The 25601-nt window shown below is 39.9% G+C and overlaps 1 protein-coding gene across 3 annotated transcripts in view; it reads left to right on the forward strand.

Annotated features, from left to right (window-relative positions):
- LOC121888036 (cadherin-12-like) overlaps positions 1 to 24479 on the forward strand; it is a 62081-nt gene extending 37602 nt beyond the window's left edge. For 2 of the 3 annotated variants that reach the window (XM_042399288.1, XM_042399289.1), the window contains 6 exons: positions 4764 to 5017; positions 9351 to 9491; positions 13374 to 13491; positions 17531 to 17648; positions 19694 to 19945; positions 23414 to 24479. In XM_042399288.1, coding sequence (XP_042255222.1) covers positions 4764 to 5017; positions 9351 to 9491; positions 13374 to 13491; positions 17531 to 17648; positions 19694 to 19945; positions 23414 to 23925 — 1395 coding nt within the window. In that variant the 3' untranslated portion in view covers positions 23926 to 24479. Of the gene's footprint in view, positions 1 to 4763; positions 5018 to 9350; positions 9492 to 13369; positions 13492 to 17530; positions 17649 to 19693; positions 19946 to 23413 lie in introns of all 3 variants that reach the window. The other variant, XM_042399287.1, reaches the window with a different exon arrangement.
- The last annotated feature ends 1122 nt before the right edge of the window (positions 24480 to 25601 follow it).

A 25601-nucleotide genomic window follows, 5' to 3' on the forward strand; every position in this document is an offset into this window, starting at 1 on the left:
TCTCGGGGCTCATCCCATGGCTAACCCTGTCCTATTAAGAGTGGCAGTGCGAGTCTTTCACAGTCACTCCACTCCACTGCAGTGTGGACAGGGCTGCTGGCAAGACTCTCAGATGGCACTCCACTGTTGCGAGCATTGGGGGGATGGAGAGGCTTTGAGGCAGCCAAGGACACAAACTGATGTGACTGATGGCAGCACAATAAAGTGAGCATCTCTTCTCCACAGTGTTAGGACCCCCCCGGTACTCAGAGGGACATCAAATGGCTCTCTGGGGCATGTAAGCTTTTCTCTACTGATGATAAGCTCATTGTACTCTGTGGTCAGTTGACTGGTGATGGCACAATGATGGCTGGAGGTCTTTAGCATTCTTCTGCATGGCAGATTTTTGCTGAACTGTCAGTCAATGACTGCAGTGACCTTATAAAGAAGTCACTCATTCACAACAGAGATATTATGCCAGACTCAAACTACTGAGTCATAATTGCCTATCTCAGAATCACAATGGAATTTTCACACTAAAGTGGCTTTGCATCCCAGAAATGATGTCCTTAGCTTTTTAGGCATTGTTAGGACTATTAGAGCTTACCGCAACCCAACAGGCAAATCTTTAGCTTTTCGATGATGGGTGCTGTCATGTGGGATCAGGAGGTTTTGGCCGCACTTGATTTAAGCATCCAGGCATGGTCTAATGTTGCTGTTTGGAAAAACATGCTGGCTCTGACAGCTGTAATTAGAAATGTGTGTTATTCTAGGCATGTTTGGCCTAGCTTTGATTTGCTCTCACAGGATAAATCATGTGAGGGGGTGTTAATGATTCATAAGTGGTATTGTAAATATATAATATTGTGGTTAAATGGATTTACGGCCGCTCACAACATCACAGATTAAATATTTTCTGTGTTTTTCACCTTATTTAATCTCCAGCCTCTTCGGGTAATACCTGCGTTCAGCACAAACAAATGAAATCAGCCTGCTAATGACTTGCTGTGCTGTGATAATTATTCTTCGCGGGGAAAAACTAGATTCACCCATGGGTGTTGGCAGCAGACCGTTCCCCATATAAGTGGGCAAGCGTGGTGGATGTTTGAAAAGAATATTGAACTCAGGTATTGTAATACTGTACTGAACACACAAACAAACCGAGAACCCATTAAATATGCATATCATCCTGCTTCTCCCGTCCCCAAAATAACCAGTAAGCTGAAAAAATAGCTGCAACTAACAGTTTATACTGCTCAAGGAGCAAGCTGTGAGCGAGGGACCAGAAACAGGCCTAAGTTAACAAGTCAGAAACACATTTCAGTTATGATTATGCTCTTATTTTATCGCTGTAAATCATCATACAACCACATCCATTGTTCTGTATTCACACATGTGAATCTGACGGTGTAAGGAGTTTTTAATGCGCGAGTGTATGTGTGCATAATACTGTACCTGTGAGACTCAGATGCCTTGATTAGTCCCCTGTTCTAAATTAACAAATTCCCTTGAAACATAACAGGTTCAATTGGCAAGAAAAAAAGTTCCTTCATTCAGTATCACTGCCAGTGCAATGAAGGTACACATTTACATATCAAAGGGCGCAGCACTATGTCTAGAATTTCAAGTGTGTTCTGTTGTGATGTTGAAGAGCAGCAGCACTGACATGAGAGGAACTCGGTCTGTCCTCTTTACAAATTCCACCGTTGATACACTTCCTTGTTGTGTCCACGGTAACCCATAAAAGGTGCATAACAACCGAGGCTATAATGAGACACTTCGAACTTGTAAATGAACATGCATAGGTGTATGCAGCTTGTTTAATAATAATGTATGTGTAGATTTGGGTAATACTCATACAGCACCAGTTCTCAGCTTATAAGTAGGTCATCCTCGAGGAAGGGGAAAAACGTAAAATGATACATGGAGTCAGAAAATGAATGGCCATTTTTTTTCTTTCCTGGGAAATTTCCCTTATGGCCTCCAGATCTGATTTGATTCTCCCCAACTCAAGCGTTGACACATTAGCACGTCTTCTCATTAACTCAGAGTTTCTCATTACCCCCTTCTGGCCCCATTTTATTCCTATTTAACAACAGATATCCCAGACATTCTTGGACCATCTTGTGTCTCAAACGCATTAAAAAGGCAGTGAAACCCTCAGAATTACTGTTTTGCACCCAAACCGGAATATGTAAATTATTCTGTGAGATTTGCTCGACAGTTAATCATATGGCTGTCCATGCTTTGTTCCATGAATGTCAGAAAGGCTTCTCCCTCCTCCATCTGCTGAGTAAATGTGCTGCAATTTGCTCATGTAGATGCCATCTCTTTTCTTTGCTGCACCTTTGGTGGCAAAATGTTTTAATCCTAATAAGATACTACCATGTAAATATACTGTATCAAGTGAATAAAGACTCCAAAGCACATTAGGATGGGATGTTTTAATGGCCAGTATGAAGCGAAGGATGGATTACAGCAACTAAAATAATCTCAGTATGGACGACTATTGTTTCAAGACAGACTTGAAAAATGTGAACCTATCATTTAACATTACAGAATCCACTGGCACTAAATAATACCCCTCTTGCTCAACTGCTTTAAATTTAGGCATTATCATATTGCTCAAAGCTGTTTGTTTGCTGTGACTCTGGGATGCCAGCTGTGCTCGCTAGAAGATTTGTGGCAAAACTGCAAAGCCTGTGTGTGAAAAGAGCATTTCCCCATCATGCTCCACATTTCTCCGTCATCGGCTAGCCGAGGATTACATGAAAATTAGACAGTTATAAAGGGTGAGAGTTTGGGCCTCTATCCTAATTGTGGTGATGCAGCATGTTGAGATGGAAAGCAACGCTTCTCCTTGTCCCCAGTGAGACTCTGGCTAATGAGGCCTGGTGTACACCTCCTGCTGTCCACTTTCCCAGCAGTATCTCTGTCCCTCCTCCTCCTCCACCTGTGCACGTATTTTAGCTGAGCTATGCATGCTTGTCTACATGCACTGGTTCAGGCCTAATATGATATTTGCTTATTAGGTATTTATTTTATTTATATGTTATTTACTTTGCTTTTCTTATACTAGTTTTGCATCACATAAACTCCAAATAATGAAAATGCTGATTACATTATTGGTATATTTATTTCTGTGCCTAAGTCTTTGAGAAGCAAAGTACATTAAGTTACTTTTGATGCTGATTTTCAGCAATCAACAGGAATCAGCAGGAAGCTCAGCAAACTAACATAATGACTGCTGTACATTTTAGGCTACGTTGTAGGTATAACTTGGTGAGGAGTCTTTTAGTTTGATTGTAGGGATCAGCATTTGAATGACACCCACGATGAATCCGGTGTTTTTTTATGTGGCTGTTGCTTCTGGGAGCTGGGTCTTCTCTCAGTGTTGTCACTTCTTGAAAGAGATTGAAAGGGACAGAGTGTATTTCCTGTTGAAGGATCGTATAGCTGTGCCTAGCCAGTTGCATCTGGTGCACTGTAATCAAACCAATCATGGTGGTTGATGGTCAATGATTGCTTTCAGATTGGCTTGCCTTCACATAGCTCTTTTTTTTTTTTTCTTTTTACGGACACCTGCTGTAGTGGAAAGACTGTGAAACCATGGAGATGAAGATGAGACCGAGGGCTTGAGAAGCATCTGCTATCACTATGAAATCATGACTGCACAGCCTCTGATCATCTCTAGTGGATGGAGTCTAATTAGTTAGCTAATTCATGTGCATTTAATTTGGACATATGATTGTTCATGTTTACCATGCGTCACAAAAAGGCGTTTTTTTTCTACATCCTTCAGTGCACCTCCCTTTTTGAAATTCACTGTCTCTTCACATAAGCACATTTCACTGCACTATTACCAGCTGTTTTCACTTGGTGTCTTTTGGAACAACATGCCAGAGACGCCCAAGTCCTGGGGCGAGAAGATAGCATTGCTGCCATAGTGGTTACATGTTAGTCAATTTGAAATACACAGAAAGGAATGTCTCTCATGTGACTCCAGGCCAGTAGAGCGTAACCGACTGCAAGCTTGCCAAGTATGGTTGGTCTCACATGAGAGGGCAGGAGACGGGCAGAAGCACGAATAGGGGTGTCACTGCTGTCGGATATATACACCTCAGCTGCAGACATGCCGAGGATGCCGATTCCTCCCCTCACTTTGGGCTAATTGACCCTGAGCTGATATGTCAGAGGCTTGAGGAGGTAGAACATATGAACCCTTAAGCTGTTTTTGGAGAACTCTTGCATAGGGGTGAAGTTCTGCTGAACCAAGTAAATGCAGCTTAACTTACTCACAGTAAGGCGCTGAAACATTAACCCGGTCAGGATCTCTGATGAATTAGACAGCACCATGCTATTAACCTCAATCTGAGCTGTCATTTAAAAAAGTTTGAAGATGATTTCATGAGTGTGTTTACTCCTTTAGTTGTTCTTGTCAGACACTGAGAATAATATAATTTGAATGTAGTTTGAGTGACATAAACAGTGGAGATCAACCATAGACTGACATTTGTTATATATGAGCAGGCTCATGTTGACGTCTGATAGTTCAGTAACTCCTGAACAGTTACTGCTTGAAAATGAACTGAGGGTAAACTGCTGTCAACACTGACAGTCATATTCAGCTACAACGTTTCCTCAAGTGCTCTCAACTCCTACTGGATGAACACAGAGAAATCAAATTACAGCAGGAGTGCTGCCACAATTATAGTTTGAACTGCAGATGATAAAATCCAAATGTGAATGTAACTTTAACTTTATTTTTTTCCTGTTTTTTTTAGCCACTGGACTATGAAACCAAGAAGGCGTACACATTTAAGGTAGATGCCTCTAATGCTCATTTGGATCCACGATTTCAAAGCTTCGGAGCCTTCAAAGACACAGCAACAGTGAAGATTAACGTATTGGATGTGGACGAGCCCCCAGTGTTCAATAAGCCCTCCTATGTGATGGATGTGTATGAAGACACACCAGCAGGCACCATCATCGGAGCAGTGACGGCACAGGATTTAGATGCCAGCAGCAGTCCAGTCAGGTAAAGTTAAACTCTTCTGTCTAAAACAATATACAGTTTACAGGTTACTTTTTGTGCATGGTGTCATATCAATTATGTTTCACCTGAGTGGAAGACAATGTTATCTAGTTATCAAAGTGAGACTACTTGAAAATAACAAATTTGATTCCACAAACATGTATGTTGTGTTTGATCACTGTTACTTTAGGTCACTCTTGGAATATTTAGATTATATTTTGTGGTGAACAATGTCTATTCAAAGTTCAGATTTATGTGTCTTAAGCAAACAGTGTGAATTCCCAATCCTAATGGAACTCAGTGGGATTCAATGGAGAATCACAGTACTTAAAGGATGGATGAGTGTGCATCGTTGTAGTCTTTAAAGTTCTTTTTCTTTAAAAAATACACATTTTAGTCCTCCCTTTCTTTTTGATCAAACAAAATTTGCAATTTGCAGTTTCAGTAGATCCTTCCAGCCCATTTTAAATATTAACTCTAATAGAAAAACCGAACATGAAATTCTCAGATTTTTTTCCCCAATTCTGCATTATTGAATCATTTCTGAATATAGTCCACAAATAAATCATATTTCAAGTTTTGCTCTGATATACTCTGATGGAAAGACCCATTAAAAGTTAGTGAACTGAAATGGCCTAACTTAATAAAAAAAAAACTATACTAACTGGGTTTAATTGTTTGTATTCAGCAGAAACAGTAGAACTTGACTACCTGAATAGTATACTGAGGATAGGGGTTGGGATAAAAAGAAGGAAACTGAATGACAGTGTACCTCACTGTAGGACATTTTGGTCATTTAAAGTAAATCATTTTAATTTTATTCACAATAACTATAGTAAATCTACATATTGTGAAGAAAACTGGCCTGGATTTGATTCACAATCTTTAATGGCTTTACTATTTGACAAAATATTTACTCTCTTGAGGATAAAAGAGCTGAAGAAGGAAGTACTGCGATACTGCAGCCAGTGGTTGAAGCTTTTATATCCCTAATCCATTCATCAATGTCTCTAGTCCCCATTCATCAATGTCATCATGACTTTAATCTTGAGGGTATTGTCAGTTTCACTCATCAGTTTGAAGACTAATCAGTCTGTGCTGGACATTTGACAATGTCATGTAAAATCCTGCTAGCATCATCGGTTGGCAGTTCTTGACTTGTTGGTGACTGCGTGCAACAGAAGGAATACTGTAACTTTGGCTGACATCCACTAAGACCAACTGTAGTGCTGGTAATTGTTTGGCTTGGCAGAGCGATATGCTGTAATTGAGAGGACAGTGAAGTGGATGTATTGCGTTTTTGCCAGAGTTCTGTTCTCCAACTGTCATTAAAGTGGACCAAGTTACACAGAAGACGCTGCTGTCCCCTTGCATTTACTTTTACCCACAGCAGTAATGAGTTAATGCTCAGAATAACCGGCGTTACGCTATCTGACAACATTGGTTAGATTGGGATAAAGAGCTAGTAAGCAGTAAGCAAGTAAAATGTTCACAATCACAACAGTTGTTGAACTGTAAATCATGCAAAGATATAGCAGTTGAGCCTCAGAATATAAATATAGATCTGGAAATGTGCATGATACATCCCCTTTAATTAACAACATATACAATGTAAATAGAACATCTTATTGGAAGTGATGAGATATAAACAGTAAGCCCCAGTGTATCAGAATAACTCCACAGAAGCAAAGGGACTTAATGAAAACTCATTTTCTGCTTTTTGAAATGCATACATTAAAACTAATTCCGTAGGTTTTGATTTCTTTTTGATTGTCTTTAGAGAGCTCAAAAATGAATCCTGATCAAAGGTAATTTATAGTGTAACAAAATGTGCTAAAACTTAAGTGACAAATACTTTAAAAAACATATTGTACTATGGACCCCTGCTCTCTCCTTGGTAAATATCAGGTGGGACATTTAAACATCACTGGTCGGTTTTATGGATCTGACATGCCTGACTCAGCTTCTGATTTATACTCAGTGCAAGTCATTCCTTTTATTCCTCCATCTGTCTGTCTTGCACACTAGCACACACACCATATCCCACATTCTACTATAAAACTTGAGTGGTAGATAACAATAGACTGTCCCTCGCAAAAGACAAAAGAAGTGCATTCTTAAAAATGTATGAGAATCCTTTGCTTTTTTAAAATCGATTAGCTCCTTTTGCTTTGTGTTAATGGTTCTTCGAAGATGTATCGCTCGAGTGTAACGCAAATAGCAAAAAAAAACACCTGTTGCATGGACAGTAGTTGTTTTTTTTTATGAATATTTCATCCCGGAGAAAACAAAAGAATGGAAAAAGCAGAGATTTGTACAACAAAAAGCTTATGCCCTCTACTCTGTGAATCTCCACTTTGTCTCCGGCACTTTAAATATTCATCAATACCACAGCTGACATTGTTCATTTGTGTGCCATCATAGAGCAGCCTTGCATTCTTCACTTCAAAACAATAGACCCAATGACCCATCATGCATAGGGAATAATGCTTTTAGACAACTGATTCTGCTATTTAGCGGCATAGTGCAGAGTAATCTCTAGCTGGGGAAACAAAGGGGCTTCATGAATACTGCATTGTTGGCTCTTTCTGGAGAGCTTCCTAAAGTTTGAATAAGATTTAAAGATTGCACTTTTGGCCTCTGTCTTAAATGGTAATATCACAAATCACAAGACACTGAAGAGCCACATTAGTCATGAAATTTGAAAGGCTTTACTATAGCAAAAACCCTGAACCATAAAATCAATAACAGTTGAAAATAAACTCAAATGTGCCTTCCCTTTTTCTTAAATTACCTTGAGTATCGTGTATAATGTTCACTGGATTGAATTAACATCACAGCAGTTCAAAGCAGGAGATAACAATGTAATTAATTTCCATATCTACAGCTCTCAGTACTGAGTCCAGCTTAAGTAGCCTCTTTAGATCTGCGATTTCTTTCTCACAGTTGTTGATGAGCTCTGTGCTTTTTAAAGATAACTTAAGACATTGAACCAATTACAAGTAAAACATTTTTTGATGTTTTCTATTTCACATGAATACAAAATATGTTACTTTCTGAAACGTTTCTGGCATTTAGAGCGAGAGGTTGTAATTGAGCTGGTGAGGTTTTGTTGTCGTGTTCAAGGAAATTTCAAAACATGCATGCTCTGTTTGTGATTTATCGTGTAATATTCTGGTCTCTCTAACCACTGGGCCACACTGACAGTGAACATAGGCTTCAGTAGCAGCTTGACTCCAATACATCCCCCCCAACAAAAGCATTTTACCCTGAGGAGAAATTGCAAACCATTGATCTTTTGAACTCTTGATGGGAGTTTGGCTGTAATATTTATCAAAGAGACTCACACTAAACTATTTTGACACAATCATGTTCACTTCAAGGCTACGTGCAAAACAGAGTTAAAGAGAGGACGTACACAAATCAAAATTGAAACAGAAAAATTTGATGGAAGTGAGGCTTGTAGAATAATTCTACTGAAGTGGTTTTGTTATCATTCTCATTACAGTAAAAGACTTGGGGGTCTGAATATATGCTAGGCCTCTTTCTTTTAATGACTGAGTCAAGTCCAGTTTGAGGCTCTATAGTGTAAAAAACAAGCATGATAAATATTAATGAGAAATATCCTTTTAAGATCAAATAGCTTGCCACGAGAAAAAAAAAGAAAAAAAAGCAGAATGGTGGCACAGAGAGATCCAGGCTCAAGCCCATGAGAAATTAAACATCTGTGCTGTGGAAGTGCCCATGAGCAAAGCGCTGAACAACCAACCTCGGACCTCTGTGTGAAGGAAGAGAGAAAGATGACATATTTTTTGCTTGTGGGAACTCAACAGGCGATCACAAAAATTATTAATGAAAAATAGCCTTTTAAGATCAAATAGCATGGCATGATGAATGGCTCTGTTAGTGTTTGGTTTCAGATCTCTTTTGTATTTCATCGTTTGCATTCAGAGCAGCTGGGTAAGACCAAAGATGCATTTCACAGAGAGGACGCTGTACCCTCTGTTCGCAGACACCAAACCAACATTTTTATGCCTTTGTTGTTTTTCGGCTGTGAGAGATTGATACGGTTTCAACAGTGCCTAAAATTCATTTATGTTCCCAAGAAAAGCGTTTATTCAGCATGGTCAAAGTACATGTGCCCCATTACTAGATTGGAATTTATTTGCGATCCTCAGCACATTTTCTGGAAATGACCATTCAGAATGAGTAATGAAGGCTACGCCAACATTATATTACACCTAACTCATATACATGAGCCCAGAGGGAAAATCACTGTGGTTTAATTCTGGTTTATGCTGCAAATGGATGCTATTAAACAAACATTTTCTTTCAGGTATTCCATTGACTGGAAGAGTGACATGGACAGCTACTTTGACATTGATCCAGTGGAGGGAACGATTTCCACAAACGAACTCCTTGACAGAGAGAGCATCGCCCAGCACAATATCTCCATCGTGGCGACCAAACTTAGTAAGTATGACAACAAGATCGATTGTGATTCATGCAGGTGTCGTCGTCCTTCCCCCGCCATAATCTGTGTGAAGGATTTAACACACTTTTACTCAAGTCAATACTCAATCCCATTTTGCTGGAAAGGTTTATAGGTGACTATAAACCATGATGGCTCTCCCAGAGGGATGTATCTTCAGGACATAGTCTCCTCTAGCATACTCATTTCAACTCTGTTTTTATTTTTAACTGCTTTTTTTTTTTTAACACATTTGATGACATTGGCATTGGAAGGGAGCTTTTCTTGCCAGAGTCAACTTTTACTTACACCGCAGTAAAATGTGAACACTTCCAGAGTTTTACAGCAAGCAGATGCAGCGGCATCACAGCATGTTGTGAGCTGAGCTCGAGAAAGCTGTGGCTTTAAGACATGTCATCAAGCTAATTATGTTTTTATGAAGGAAGTGGAGCAAATTCCGGATAAATAAGCAAATCCATCGTCATCAAGTCATCAAATCTGCTAAGAACCGTCAAAGTCATTATCCCAGAGGCAGGCTGGTGCTCAATCAAAATTACCCACGCTGTATATTCATTAGGACAGACTGTGAAATATGGGCTGTTAAAACTTGAGTCATTGTCGCCTTGGAAACTGATATTACTCACTTCCCCTCAAGGTCATGGCACTGACATGCTAATTCTGTTTTCAATGTGTGTGTGTTTCTTTGTGTGGCTTTTGTGAATAAGTGTCAAGGAATTGGAGGATGAGGTAGGCTGAAAGGATACAGAGCGGTAGGAGGAGGGAGGAGGATAGAGATGGGAGTTTTACAAGGGCGTTACATGTTCAGTCTGTCATGCTTGGTGCAGGAATCAAATGGTATTTCTGCACGTCTTACCCTCACCCACCTGCGTTTTACTCATTTCTTATCACCTTTCCCCAAGTCAGCCTCCAATGTAGCCTTCCTTGCTGCTTGGTTCCCCTCTCTGGAGATGAATCTTCTTCTAGAGATCATTTTTGCCATGACAGAAAAGAAAAAAAAAAAACATCCAGAGCCAGAATGGATACTCTGGTTCTCTTTTTCTATGGTTTCTATGGATCATGGTTGTGGACCGCCTGCTGCTGTGGTCCTGCTAGACATCCATGCCTACTATTATTATTATTTTTTCATATTTCTATTATTATTATAGTAGCTATTGTTATTACTGTTGTTGCTGTGAATCTGTATCTCTCTCTCTCTCTTAACCCAATCAGTCAAGGCACATGGCTTCCCACCTAGAGCAAGGTTCTGTTCAAGGTTTCTTCCTGTTAAAGGGGAGTTTTTTGCCGCTGTTGCCAGATGCTTACTCGTGGGGGAATGTTGGGTCTCTGCAAATTAAAGAGCATGGTCTTCACCTGCTCTATATGAAAAGTGTCATGAGATAACTTTTGTTGTGATTTGGTGCTGTATAAAAAATAAAAAAATTACTTGACTTGACTTGAAACTCAGCACCCCAGAGTTTGTGTCCCAACGTGTGAATTCAAATGTGTTTTTGACCTTGAGTGAGATTTAGCAGAACTTTGTGTTCTGGGTATTGGATAGTAGTTATGGCTCCTTCGCGGTGCATTCTGTTATCATGGTTGGGATGTTGCCTGTCTGTTATTTGGGGTTTAATCCATGAAGAGCAGTAATAAATACTGAAGCAAAAGATACCTTCAATGCCTTTACCAATAATACATTGTATGAGAAGAGGTCACGCACAGAAAAAAAATGTTCTGACTTTTCTACAGTTTAAAGCAGCTTCAGTTGGCACTGCACTGCAGTTTTCAATAAATAGTAAATTATTACAGATCTCTATATTTGACCTGTCTCTGCATCTACCGTGTGTCCTTGCTGCTAATGCTTTTTAACATTTACCCACTCATACGTTTTATTCCCACGTACAATAGCTCCGATGAAAATATCCAACAATATGAGTCGTTAGATGACATTTTCCTGACCTTTCTTTAAGTACCTTTACTCTGCAATGATTAGCACAACACCTGAGTTGGAAACGTTTCACTTCACACAGCCTCAGAGATTTGTCCGGTCATTGCTAGACACTGCAGTCATGCAGCAAAATGAGAGCAGTGTCTGCTGCTCTCCGGAGACACAGTACACAGCAGAAGGCGTGCTAAATAAGAGCCGGGGCTAGATTAACAGTTTGCTTTTTGGCTTTTAAGCCCAGTGGCAATTTTTAGGAGTCAAACAGGGGGGAAGATCTATTAAATGTAATAATAACCTTGGTAGGAGGCAATGAGGGAGCACACTTGCTATCTATTTACAGCAAATGAATTTAGTTTCACACTTAAAATGGAGTTTTTTGTTGGGAGTTTGTTTACTTATTCCGCCCGCAGTTGCAATTTTAACAGATTGCTATCCTCAAGAAATCTTTCTATCTATATTTTGCAGCTCGTTTTATAGATTTGTGGTTGATTGCTTGCAAAGATGGACTTTTTTTTTTATTATTATTAAAATGAGTTTAATTAAAAAAGTAATATCCAGCAGAAAAGCAGTGTAAGGCAGGATTTTTTTTTTATGGCTGACCACTCAAGCATTCTGTAGCAATACAGGATTCTGATTCAATAAAATAAATAGAGCATGTGTTATTGGGCTGAAATGCTGACACCAGTCTGATAATAGTCCGGATATAACTACTATACCATTGCCCCATCTAGTGGGCTGAATGATACATCACTCATAACAAAGTCAGAGTCAGCCAACAGTTATGGACATTGGTGTTTCAGATGAGAGGACATGATAAACTCTTGTATCCAGAAGCCTTTCAAGACCAATTTTACAGATTCCATTGATCCAGAGGAGTTCAAGTTGTTCAAACTTTTTGGAGACCAAATAATTCAAGACCCCAATGACAAAAGCCAAGATCAGTATTTTTTTGCTGGGTGAGCATCAATGTTAGTAGTTCAGTCAGTGCAAAGCAGCAAATCCCATGCTCAGTGTCATTTTTACCTCGGTGGGAAGATTGCTTTTTCCATCAAGGTCAGAGACAGGTTACTAACTGAGCCGTGGCTGCGTCTCCAATCCCCTTGAGATGATTCTACAGATCCCACCCCCACCCCGCCCTTGCCCTGCATTCTTCTCAACCACCCACCTACACACAAGCCTACACACCTACGCACCCATGCACCGGCACTCACGTAAACAAGTGCACACTAAGCCCCCCACTGCAGAGCAAAGCCTATTCCCACATCAAATCCATAAAGTTTACCTTACTCCGGCTTTCACACAAAAAGAACATTTCCCCGTTGTGCCCCTGCAGTGAGCAAACATTGTAACAAACAACCCTGAATTCAAGTTAGTCCCTCTCAAGGGGGCTTTCACACTATAATTAATATGGGCTACACATCTTATGGCTGAAACCCATAACAGAACCCGAGGAAAAACAGCTTGTAAAGAAAAGTATTCTCTCTGTAGAGCCGTATTCCATAATGTGAGGCATGCTTTATTTGTAGTCATCACATGAGATGTGTGTTTTTATTTAATTCTCCTTTTCATCATCAATCAAAAGCTTCATAAAACAGCAGTGCATGTGTGCAATTTATGCATCAGCATGTTCCAGACATCAGGGGTTTTCTAGCAGACGTTTAACCAGAGCGACTTACAAATGGTCGAGCAGCAAGACGGTTAAGCATCTGCTCAAGGACACTTGGGCATGACATCCTCTTTGACCACTCAGCCATCCTTCTGCAACACTGATAAACCTTTATACTCCTGCTCATCATAAGACAGTAGTACTTCAGATATCCACATGATGTCAGTGCTGTGAAAAAATATTTTCTGTTTTTCTACATTCATGTAACTCTGTCCAGTCCTCAGTGCACAACTGTGGTTTTATTTAAACAATTCTGTCTTGTGTTTTCTTATCCAGATAGTCCAGTTCTGACCAGTCGGGTGGCTGTTACCGTCCACGTGTTGGACATCAACGAGTTCCCACCTGAACTCGCCAGTCCTTATGAGACCTTTGTGTGTGAAAATGCCAAGGTCGGACAGGTACGCTCACATATACTCTCCTCCCTGCCTCTTTCTGTTACACAGGTCATGTGCTCATCACAATAAACACAGCAAATTTTTTTCCAGGATGAGATAAGATGTGTTGAGTGTTGTGAGTCGACAACTGCTGATCGGAGAGTTCTTCCATAGAGCTGATATGGCTTCAAGGTGGTTTGTGTAGTAAATTGAATCTGAAAGGTGAGGATTTTTATAAGCGCTGGCAGGGTGTCATTGTTTACACTTAGAAATAAATGCTGAATTTGTGGATTGTAGTGATAAAATGCAGTGGTATTTTTCTGCTTTTTGGAGCACCATATTGCTGTAGTAAATAAAGAGATTTAGCTTTGATGTTGATGTAGGTTTCCAGTGTTTTACTCAAGGTCACCTGAATAAAACTCTTTATTCCAAGGGATTTTGCAGAGAACCATTCAGCACAGAGTTTGAATCTAAATCTTGAACTATGATTGTGTCATAGAGTTCGATTCAGCGGGAGAAGCAATCATAAAGCGAGGCAGCGCTTTGCATATCAGCAACCTGGAGTACATTTCGGATGATATATTTGAGATGCAGCGGAGAATTTTCCTGTGCGCATTGTAAACCACCTGTGCCTGTAAATTAGCCCATTAACTAGAATCTATATGCAGTTAGTGTTCTGAGGGAACAGCTTCTTTGGCAGTCTATCAAATCGGTGTTGACTCCTCATCACATTGAGGGTGTTTTGCCGGTCCTCAGGCCTATTCCAATCAAAACAGTGGCTGTGCCCTCCATTTGAAGGCATCGCTGTCTTCCTGACATGAACTCGGCTGTGGCTTCAAGATTGAGTCAAGACATTTAAAAAAAGGGGGATTGAGGCCAATTTGATGCTGGAATCAGAACAAATCAAGTCCCAAATGCAAAAATAACTAATAAGATTTTTTTTTTTCTTAAAGGCCCTGAAAACCTTTTTCTCAAATAGTTATATACTCTGAGTGAAGAGGCTCTGCAATTTTCTTCCATAGCTGTGGTTATTTCACTTGGATTTGTTGTTTTTCTGTGTCTGTGCTCGCCTGAGCAGGTTTAAAGGGTGCATGGCTCAGTTGGAAAAAACAGGATGTCACAATCTTAAATCCATCAATCAGGATTTAGCAATACTCTAATCAAAAGCTGATGACAGATGTTCGGTTGTTTACTTATGTTTCAGGGCCACTAAAACAACACTCACACAGTTCTGGTGAGGCAGATCAGCAGAGTTTTTAAGTATTAAACTCGTCATAAATAATAGCTAAGCTAACAGCTTTTCCCACACTTTAACCCTCATTGTTGCTTATTTAATCATAAATAGTTTAACTTATAGAGAAATACTTCAGGATAGAGAAGGCATTAACAGATTTAACAGATTTATATTCACTTGCACAACTTCTGACTTATATCCTTCACCATTCAACTAATCAATACACAGGATTTAGACAAAATTAAACTATCCACCACGGGGAAAAAAACAAAAAAAACCAAACAAATAAAATAAAACAAGTTCAAGATTAGACAACAACAGTCTTATTGTATATTCAACATGTGTGTGCCCTGTATTTAAAAGGCATTATTGTCTCTCCTTTATACCCATCTCATTCTTTCCTCTCATCTTCCTTAATTGCATCTCCTGTGTTTTATCTTCTTCTTTTCCCCTCCTCTTTTTTTCCTCCTCTCCTTCTCCCCTTCCTTGCCCTGCAGTGCAGAATATACATTTTCCTCCAGTGTTCCCACAGCATGATTCCACCAGGTGTTGTGCACAGCTGGTGGATGATAAAGAATTGCAGATCCCTCTCTTCACACGTCGCCCTTGATGATTATCTGAACTCATACTGCTGAAAAACATACAAACTGCTTGTTTATGGAGTATCTCATGCTGTGGCACAACTTCTCGGAAAATAATCTGTAACCAGGAAGTAGCCAGGTAGCACGGGAGGCAACCGACTATTTTCATGTAAATGTGTGGGAAGAGCAGAATGGCCTTAACTTAAGATTTGCAAGTAAAATGGTCAGGGCTGTGGTCAAGAAAGACAGTCAAATATTTCCTTATTTTATGATGTACTGTACTCAGAGCTCTGACCGGTCAACTGGTCAAGTGTGAAATGAGAAAAAAGCAACAACAAAGGAAACATAAAACAAGCATATTTACAACTGAGGAATTAAGTAGTTGAAAAAAATTCTACATATTAGATATACTTTAATGTATTCCCTTTGAATTGTATAATACTTCATGGAAATGCTAACCTTGTGAATCAGTTTGTTACACCGAAATAATTACATTTACATTTACAGCATTTAGCCGGCGCTCTTATCTAGCTCAACTAACAATGCAGCCGAGTGCGAAAGCAGAATACACTTAAAGCCATTTAACATGTACAATAGCACCCAGTAATAAGCAGTAACAGCAGCCACAGTGCTACGCTTGTGTTCGGGAAGAGGTGAGGCGCACTTTTGAGTGCATGAAAAGAAGCTGCACTAAAGCTGAAATTTATAAAAACTGTCCGATATTCAATACACTTTATAGGTGGATTTCATGTACCTGCAGATAGGAACTTTTACATACCAGTGGTGGACTAGATGACAAATAACCAGTGTGAAGTTATTCATTTATCACAGTGAAGCGTATTAATTTAGTGTTGTATTAGAGTTAAAATGAATTGTTGATTAATCACATCAAATGGCGAAAAATGAACTCAGAAAAAAATGCCACACATTTGCTTGTGACAGTCTGTAAAAAGTAAATATTTACTGCTTGTGTCTTTATTGTTGTAAATTTAATAATCTGGGTTTTTGGACTGTTTGCCAGATTAAGCATTCAGTTTTAGAAAATTGATTATGTGGTAAAGTATGATTATTATTATCTTATAATTGATTTATTGAAAAAAAATCAGACATTAAACTCAAAGGAAAATAATTGTTAGTTGCAGCTCCAGATTTATGAATCACTAAGCTAATTTAGTAGCATGAAATCAATAGTGTGAGGTATGCCTCTGCTGTGGGGAACACAACAGAGCACTCATCACACCTGGTGTCAGGTTTGCTACCCTGGAGGGGCGCTTATTCAAATACTGAGAGAGAGGGAGAGCAACATAGACAAGGTGATGTAACAGGGCAAGAAGGCTGATTAGCTGTATGTGTGGGATCCAAGGCCGGGGCATCAGGTCTGCAGCAGGTCAAGCCTGGTAAGTGGGGAAGAACAGACTGGTTGCACAGCTGGGCTGGCAAGACAGCCGGTTCCAGACAAAGCTCTGAGACGTTTGGGGAAAAGAAGGAAGCCGTCAGCAGTCTGGTTCAGAGGCGGCTGAATCAGCAGTCTGTGTCTAGGAGTGTGGAAGAACAAAGAAGTTGGCGGTTGGTTGGCGAGGTGTTAGCTAGCAAACTCAGCTACAATACAGCTTCAAATATAAATGATCCATTTTATTGAAGTTCTGTCTAGATGGTGTTGAATTGAACAAACTGTGTCTCCTCTTTTATTGTGGGTTGTTTTGGGAACAAAAATTTGAGTTGCTCCTGTGCTTACAGCAGGTGTTCTGTAATGTAAGTACAATATAAAACAACTGGCCTCTGTTCATGACCCTTGAACAAGCTCCAGTAGTTTTGAATGAACTTAATCCATCACCCTATGTGTTGCAGTAATATAGAATTTCAACAAGTTATCAATCAAGTGCTCAGTGACTGTATCCAAAACTACCGAGAGAACAATTCACTGCCTTGTTTCAGCACCATACAGATCTGACATACAGTCAGTTCATGACAGTTCAGTGTTGAAGAATTTCACATTTCCTGTCAGAGCAAATTGACCTGTAGGACTTTTATTTTCCATTGTAAAGAGAAATATTTGACATTGAAACAACTACTCACAATAAAATGTTCCACCTGTGCCATTCCAAAGGTGCTTTTCTGTCAGTATGTAGATGACACGGCTACTACTAACACACACCATGCAGGCAGGAAAACTAGAAAAGTAAAACTTCATAACCTAAAAGTGAAACCAAAACTTAATTAAGAATCCCTATATCTTTATTTTCAACAGGTGATTCAAACCTTTAGTGCAAAAGACCAGGATCTACCGACTGCTGGACAACAATTCACCTTCAAATTACCAAAGGAAGATATAAAAAACAAGAATTTCACCATCCGGGACTTTGGAAGTAAGTATCATTTTATTCTGATAACAGCTGTATTTGGTGACATGCACTATTGGTACAGTATTAATTGATTTGTGTAATGCTTGATATCAATTTATGAGCTTCATCCCAAAAGTGGCGGTAGGACATCATGCTTAGGGAAGCTAAAGGTCAGCGACAAGGGTGGGGGGCTTGTGTCTATACAGTGTTTTTCTCTGGCAGAAAAGCTGGCAGGGCGCTGGGGAGCGCTGGGATGAAGCACATGTGCAGTGAGAGTTAAAAACACTATATGGACATGGACTACATGGTCCACCTTAAGTGAGCCTGGTCAGGTTGTTGCTAGCTTCGGGGCTACGTAACGTGTTGCTGTCTTTTCAACTGCTGAACCGCTGATTTGCTGCTCATTATTTTAATGGATTTGTTGAAGGTTGAATTTTTTCTGTGATAATTTTGGGGAAGCTAAGCTTCCTCTAGCTTTTTAATAGCACCGCCCACGTGTCATCCTCCATTCTAGGGAAACCATATCACACTTCTTTACAACTGACAAATAATGATAAATTAGCAATGTGAGTAAATTAAAGGTAGCTGCAATCAATTACAGTTTCTTAGAGAAAGGCAGATATTAGATTTATGATTTTTTTAGACAAAAAATAAGTATGTAACTTGTGACATCACAAATAGTGATGATAAAGATCAAGATTTTGTATAGTAGAACTAATATTGATTCCATATTAAAAGTTACCTGCAACAAATTTATCCTGTCCTATTTTGGAGCTGACAAACATCCTCTCTAGTTGCAAAGTTTGCTGCTTGAACCTTGTAAGAGTGGCATAATATCTCAATGCTAAAAATAACAAATGCAAGCGGTCAGACGTTGTCTTATGATAAGGGCATAAATGACACTGCAGTGTGCACTCGCAGAGCCCTTTGAAGTCTAACCAGAAAGACGGGTAATGAAAAGTGGGACATGGCAGGATGAGGCCAGGGAAACGAATGAATTCACCATCCTTGACAAGCCCCCATCCGAACCTCTGATCCAGTTTTACCTTTTGGACACACTGTCTTGCAGTTTCCAGACTGCCAGGGGCCCTGCAAGCACACTCTCCAGATACAGAACGAGATCTGATAGGCAGGGACAGGAAATACAAACACCACGGACGAGTTCAGCAAGAGAAAGAGAGAGAGAGAGAGAGGGAGAGGGGGGCACAAACACAATCTGCACAACATGCAAGGTGTGCTAAAACGCCTGACCTCCTGTCAAGAAAAAGTGCCAGCCTTCGTCAGTGGAACAAACCTGGCTTGACAGGGGTCAGACAGTCTAGCTGTAGCAGACAGAACCAGGCAGGTCCAACCTGATGCGTTCCCTCTCTCTCATATACATTGTCGACCTCTATTCCACTCGCCACCCTCACACCTCTGGCTGTCTTCCCAGGTTGTTCCCTTTGTGTGTTTTTATTTTTTTGTTTATTATCTATCATTCCTAATGTTCTGTTTCTCTGGAGTGATGCTGCCTGTACAAAGAGATAACAATATAACAACAGATCCCAATAGTTCCCACAGCGTAGGTAGACGGAAGCCACTTTGCAATCTTTTGGGGGAATGATGTACTGGGCGTGGTTGGGCTCTATCCACTTTTAAGGCGAGTGGTGTAAAATGGCGAGAGCTTTGATAAGAGAAGTCTTTGAAACGATGCAGTTTCTCATTGCATTCAGAGAAGCACATTTGAAGAGGATTTGATATCAAACATAAAGAGTTATCAGACATTGAAAAGTTTTATCTTTATCATACTTGGACCTCCGCGCTAGTAATGTAGCTCAGAGGACTATCTGATTGATGTGAGGTTATACTGGGTGGAATATTTTCTTCTTCTTTGGTCAGAACACTTTCTAACCTGTATAGATCAAGGAATAAGCACTTGCTGCACTACTTCAAGCCTTTCCATACAAATTTGCATGATTCTTTTAATCCACACCTTTTCAAAAGAATCTGCAGCTGTTTTGGAGATTTTTCTTTTTTTGGTTTTCGATGGCAGCAAAATTTTAAATTTCTCCTTCTTTCCCTTCTTCCAGATAACACTGCTGGTATAGTGACGAAGCGGAGTGGCTTTAGACGGCGTTTGCAGGAGATCTACTTTCTTCCTGTGGTGATTGAAGATAATGGCTACCCACCCAAGAGCAGCACAGGCACCCTGACCATCCGTGTATGTGGCTGCGAATCAGATGGCTCTCTGTTAACTTGCAGCGCAGAGGCCATCTTTCTCCCTGTGGGCCTCAGCACGGGTGCTCTGGTTGCCATCCTTCTATGTATCATCATCTTATTAGGTGAGACATGTTGTCTTCTAGCTTGTAAACATTTTTCATTCTAACGCACTATCATCGATGATCATAAAGGACACAGGGATTTGCTATATGTGTTGTGTTGGTGCTCCAGCTCTGACGTCCCACTGGTTGCCCGGCAACCTTATATGCACATATTTCATAATGTCAAACTATTCCTTTACCATTTATTTTTGAATTTTAAGCTTCCATAACTTCCTTTAAACTAATAAGGCTTCCTGCTAGCTAAATCCTAACCTTAATTTGGCCAAACCAGTCAATCTGTAAAGTCTCATTAAACCAAATTTAATCATTTAGATAATGAGGACGGGTGTAAAATCTTCCCTAATACTACATATTGATTGGCTTGTGAGGCTAGAGGCAAGTCAAAGCTTCCTGTCAGCTAGATCAACATGTAAAATACAGATGAACATTTAATCTGCCAGATCTATTTCCATTCAGCTGGGTCCAATTTTGCCATTTTTGACAACACCTGAGTCCAAACATGCTAAGATGACCATCATGGGCTGGTGTCCCTCCAGGAGTGTCTACAGTTAATTATAGGACCCATATGAATTTAGTCATTCAATGAGACATTCGAGATTGGAGGGAGGGACGCTTGGCTCTATAAACTAAATCCAATCTTGCTGCCCTGTGGCTGCTTCCAAGGCTATAGCTTTTACATTTCCCACAAGGTCATGGTTGTAAAACTCCTCCTTAATTCTCTGCTATTAATGTCCAAACTCACCTGCATAGCAGGGAGGAAGTAAATGTAGGTTTATGGCATCATTTTCTAAATTATGAATGTGGGATGGTTGGTTGTTAAAGAAGTTCCAATTTTACAGTGCAAGTCAAGGGTAGCCATGACCTTTGAATTGAGCTGTATTTACTTTTCTCTATCTCTCTCTTATATATGGTCCCACAAAGATTGAACTGTTAAAGCCAACTATACATCGTCATTAATCCTTTTGCATTACTTTCATGAATGTATTCATGTGAAAAATCAGCTCAAGTTTCATTGTTTTATATGTGAGGGAACATAAAAGCTCACAGATGATTTTAGTAGTGTTGGGCTGTGTCCATGTGTTCACTACATCTGAGAAGAATGGCTTCAAAGCTCTAAGTCAACTCGCCTCCAAGGCTGAGGCTGACGCCAAACTGTTGTGCTGTCCCTGAGATGAGAAGTAGCAGAGAAAATCAGAACTCACACTGAGAACATTTCCATAGACCCACTTAGTTCCTGAGCAGGATTTGTCAGGATGACCCAGTTGTCCTGTGAGGAGAAATGATGAGGTAAATTAAACAGACCAGCACAGAGACTTTCATCTGCATTGTTGTGTCTTCAGACTGATGTAGATTGGCTGCAACCACTGACATGCTGTGTTCAACCAGTGTGTCCCATAATAACCGCCTGTTGTTGAAGTCTACATACATGCCACTGGGGGGAGCTAGCACACTATACACAAGTAGATAAAATCACTTGGGAGTGAAGGAAGGCAGAGAGGAAGTGAGATACAGTGAAGATGAAAGGAAGGGACCTACTTAAGGCTTTTTTCAGTCTGAATGTATTTACTGGACTTTTATTTGAATGATTTCAGCTTTATCCTGGCCACTGCTCTTCCTCGAGGATACAACTGTTTATTGAAGACCCAGATGAAACACATATATTTTACTGCATTCTTTACTGAGCAGACAGAGAGAGGGACACAGGGGGAGGTACACGGCGATGTAGACAGATTGCTATGACAGGCAAAAGGGAGAGAAGGAAATTTATTGTAACATTACGTGTTGGAAATCACACAGAGGTACAACAGTGTGTTAAATATGCAGAACCTCATGCAACTTCTGAAGGGCTGCGTGCTAAAGCAGTTGCTGTTGCTTTGGGTATATTCTCAGCAGTACAATTTTTATCCCCTGCAGTGTTGACAGTTTCTTCATTACCTTTTATGATGTATGTAATTTTGACAGTACATGTTAATTGCTTTGGGTAACTAAAGCAGTTAAATCCTTAGTGAGCACTGATTTGCAGGTCAAAAAATATCAAGACATCCAGGTTAAAACTATGCTTACAATGGACATCATGCTTTAAGTAATTTTCTGTTATTTTTGCACTGTTATGATGTCACATGTCTATGTTAAACATTGTAAAAGGTCCAAAACTTGAGGTGAACGTAAAAATGCTCCCCTTCAAGTCAAAAGCCAGGGCTTCAGCCTGCTATGAACGCTTCGTTTGCAATGGTACCGCTACGTCACATTGTTCATGCATGCCCACAAATGGCTGTCCTTTCCGTAGTCTTTGTTGCTAAGGTTGTTGCTAAGGATGTTACATGGGTTGTTTACATTGTCCACTCGCATAGTTCAGATCAGATTTGGGCTTGAACATGTACAAATGTATTTAAGAAGTTTCCATTCCAAGTAAGGAACAAGAAAAAGAAGTTAAATCCTACCACTGTTTGTGTGACTGCCGGAGCTGCCAGAAGTCTGCTGAGGCTTGGGGAGTTGGCCATCAGAACAGAGCGGGCCTTAAAGAGACAGGAGCTAAAACAGCCTGTTTCAGAAAGAGGCTGAACTGAAGGGCTGCATAAAGGACCAGTATAAGATAAAGAGTTCTTTGAACTGTATCTCATGCAAAGATATACCAGTAGAGACCCAGAATACAAATGCATGATATGTCCCCTTTAATTCGTGTGAAAGTGGGATTTTTATGGATTTCATATTCTTTCAACAGGATTTCATTTACTATACTTCAATGTAAAGAAGGTCTAAACCAAGACTAACTTAACTAACCTAACTTAAGAGTTGGAATAATGTTAAATAATATTATAGGTAACATATAACCCACAGTAGAAGTCTAAACAAGACTGCAACACTACTCAACAAGAGACTGCAGCCATGTTAGCTACTCTGTGAGCCTGTACCTACGTACAGAGGTGCTTGGAGCTATATGCTAAGGCCAGCATGCTAACTTGCTCACAATGACAATGGTAATATGTTGAAATGTTTACATGTTCACCATCTTAGTTTGTTATCATGTACAACATTTCCAATTCCATAAACCAAAGCACTAGATAAATGAAAATTGTAATTTGATGATGATGTTAGATGAAATGTTAAGGGATGACCAAAGTGTTTACAATTCACCAAAAGGAGGACATGGATGTCTGTACCAAATTTCACAGCAATGCATTCAATAGTTGTTGAGACACTGACTGACAGACAGGCAGACATTATCATCCCTAGAGCCACTCTACCAATGGTGTTAAAACTGACATCTAGATGTCTAACATATAAAAATGTCAAACAAATTCAGTCCCGTTTGAACCTAAAATACTTCATCTTTTGACCTACAAATCACCTAAACCATGCTTACTGGGATGCAATGATATAATCTCTTCTTTCCTCACAGGTAATGTGCAGTAATGTGGGTCAGCTGACAGTGACTTAACATGTGATTTTCTTGATTTGTTTTTCCAGTTATTGTGGTCCTCTATGTAGGGTTGAGACGACAGAAAAAAAAGGAGACCCTCATGTCATCCAAGGAAGACATACGGGATAATGTGATCCACTATGACGACGAAGGAGGGGGTGAGGAGGACACGCATGCCTTTGACATGGGGACGCTTCGCAATCCCAAGGTTGTCAAAGAGAACCTGTACCGTAGGGACATCAAACCTGAGATGAAGAGAGGTCCCAAGCCAGCCGTCTCACAGGATAGTGCAGACATCCGAGATTTCATCAACCAGCGTCTGCAAGAGCATGACATGGACAACTCAGCCCCTCCCTACGACTCCCTTGCCACATACGCTTACGAGGGCGACGGCTCCGTGGCCGAGTCACTCAGCTCCATTGAGTCCCACGCTATAGACCTTGAGGAGGACTATGATTACCTCAATGAATGGGGGCCCCGCTTTAAGACACTGGCAGGGATATTCGGAGAACAGTCAGAAACTCAATCGGACTCAACAACCATGGAGAACACACATTGATGTTATTCACAGACTCAAAAAGCAAATATGTAACAATGTTTTGTTGTTTGGCGACACACAATGTTTTAGCATTGTTTTCCTCCCATTTATCTGTTTTAATCTCTTTCCAGCTCACTGTTTTCTATTTTTTGTGGTACTTTACCATGCTCTGTCCCAAAATTGTAAAAAAACGGGGGAATATACGATAAAATTATTAGTTGAGCAAAGCAGCCATTCAATTACCTTTCAATTGAATGTTGTTTGTTGTCTTACACTTTGTTTCCTCTTGGGGAATACACATACACACGGAAATGTTATCATTTCCTAGAACATCCTTAAAAGTGCCTCGATATAATTGTTCTTTCACTTGCCATTTCATGCCACATATCCAGTGTTTTCTCTTGGAACCCCATAGGTTAAGCTGATTCAATCGGCATACAGTACTGTGCCCTGACTGGCCGAGGCATCCACCAAGACCAATGTCAATTCTGTGGGGACAATGGAGTGGCCCAAGTTTGGCCAAAGATGTTTTGAATGTTATTTATTGTTCTATTTATTTATTGGCTGATTGATTTGATTCGATTTTTGTGTATTTATCTATTTATCTCTCAGTCATCAATCTGTATTTTTAATTTTTGGAGACACTCGAGGATTTTGTAATTAATCAAGGCCCACAAGAGAATGGATGTTTCTGTTAGGTGGGTCCTGTGAATAGACTTGTACTAGAGTTGTAAAAAGATAAATTAGGGCTAAATACTGCAGTTCAGTCATGTAATAAACACTGTTTTCTTAAATAAACCACACTTGGAAAAAAAATCTGCCCTTATGTTTACTTATTTTGCTTGCATAAATGTTGGCCAGTACAAATAAAAGTTCCTCAGCTTTTTTTACGCTTCACTGGATCTGGAAATTTTAAGGCCTGGAAAATCCATAGGAATTATCGAACTTGTAAAATTGAATTTCAAGATTTAATGTTGATCTGACTTCTTGAAGTAGCAAACACAGCAACTTTTGGGTGTGTGGATAAAATCTGGGTGAAATATTTGTAAAAAATGTTCATATTTTTCAGTTAAAATAAGTAAAAAGTGAAAGAGATTAACCTCTGAAACTCCTTTCCCTTTCTTTTATATCATCCATCAAATAACACAATGTTATGTTCTTTTCTTTACAAAATCCAACAAGACAGCAAAACCGTACTTCAACTGAGAAATTCACAGTTGATTGGCTTTTCCTCTGACAAATCAACAATTAAATGCTTTTAAAAGGGAATGTTTCCGGATTCAGCAAAACATCCTCCTGTCTGAAGAAAGGCAATCAAGGTGCAAGAATTACAAGGCAGACCAAGGCTTCAGTAAGGTATCAAAATGACCCTATTTCCCCAGTCATTGAATAGAGTGGCTCAGACCTTTCTTACCATGGTCTGGTGACGACATAATGGAAGCTCTGGATGAAAGCCAAGGCAGTCAGTGGCATACAATTCAGAGCCTCTACCAATGGATGTGAAGTGATCCCTCTATCTGTCTCTCTCTATCTCATCCAACAGGTATACCTCAAGGCTGAGCTTCAGTAAATGAGCAGCGACGTGTTTGAATGGACATTAAGTAATCTATGACCCTTGCAGCCAGCAGGTATTGCAACAATGCTGACAGTTGTTATCTCCTACACTCTACAATCCCCTTGAGTTATGATGGCTCATA

This window comes from Thunnus maccoyii, chromosome 21 (assembly GCF_910596095.1).
Source record: "Thunnus maccoyii chromosome 21, fThuMac1.1, whole genome shotgun sequence".
Taxonomy (NCBI): domain Eukaryota; kingdom Metazoa; phylum Chordata; class Actinopteri; order Scombriformes; family Scombridae; genus Thunnus; species Thunnus maccoyii.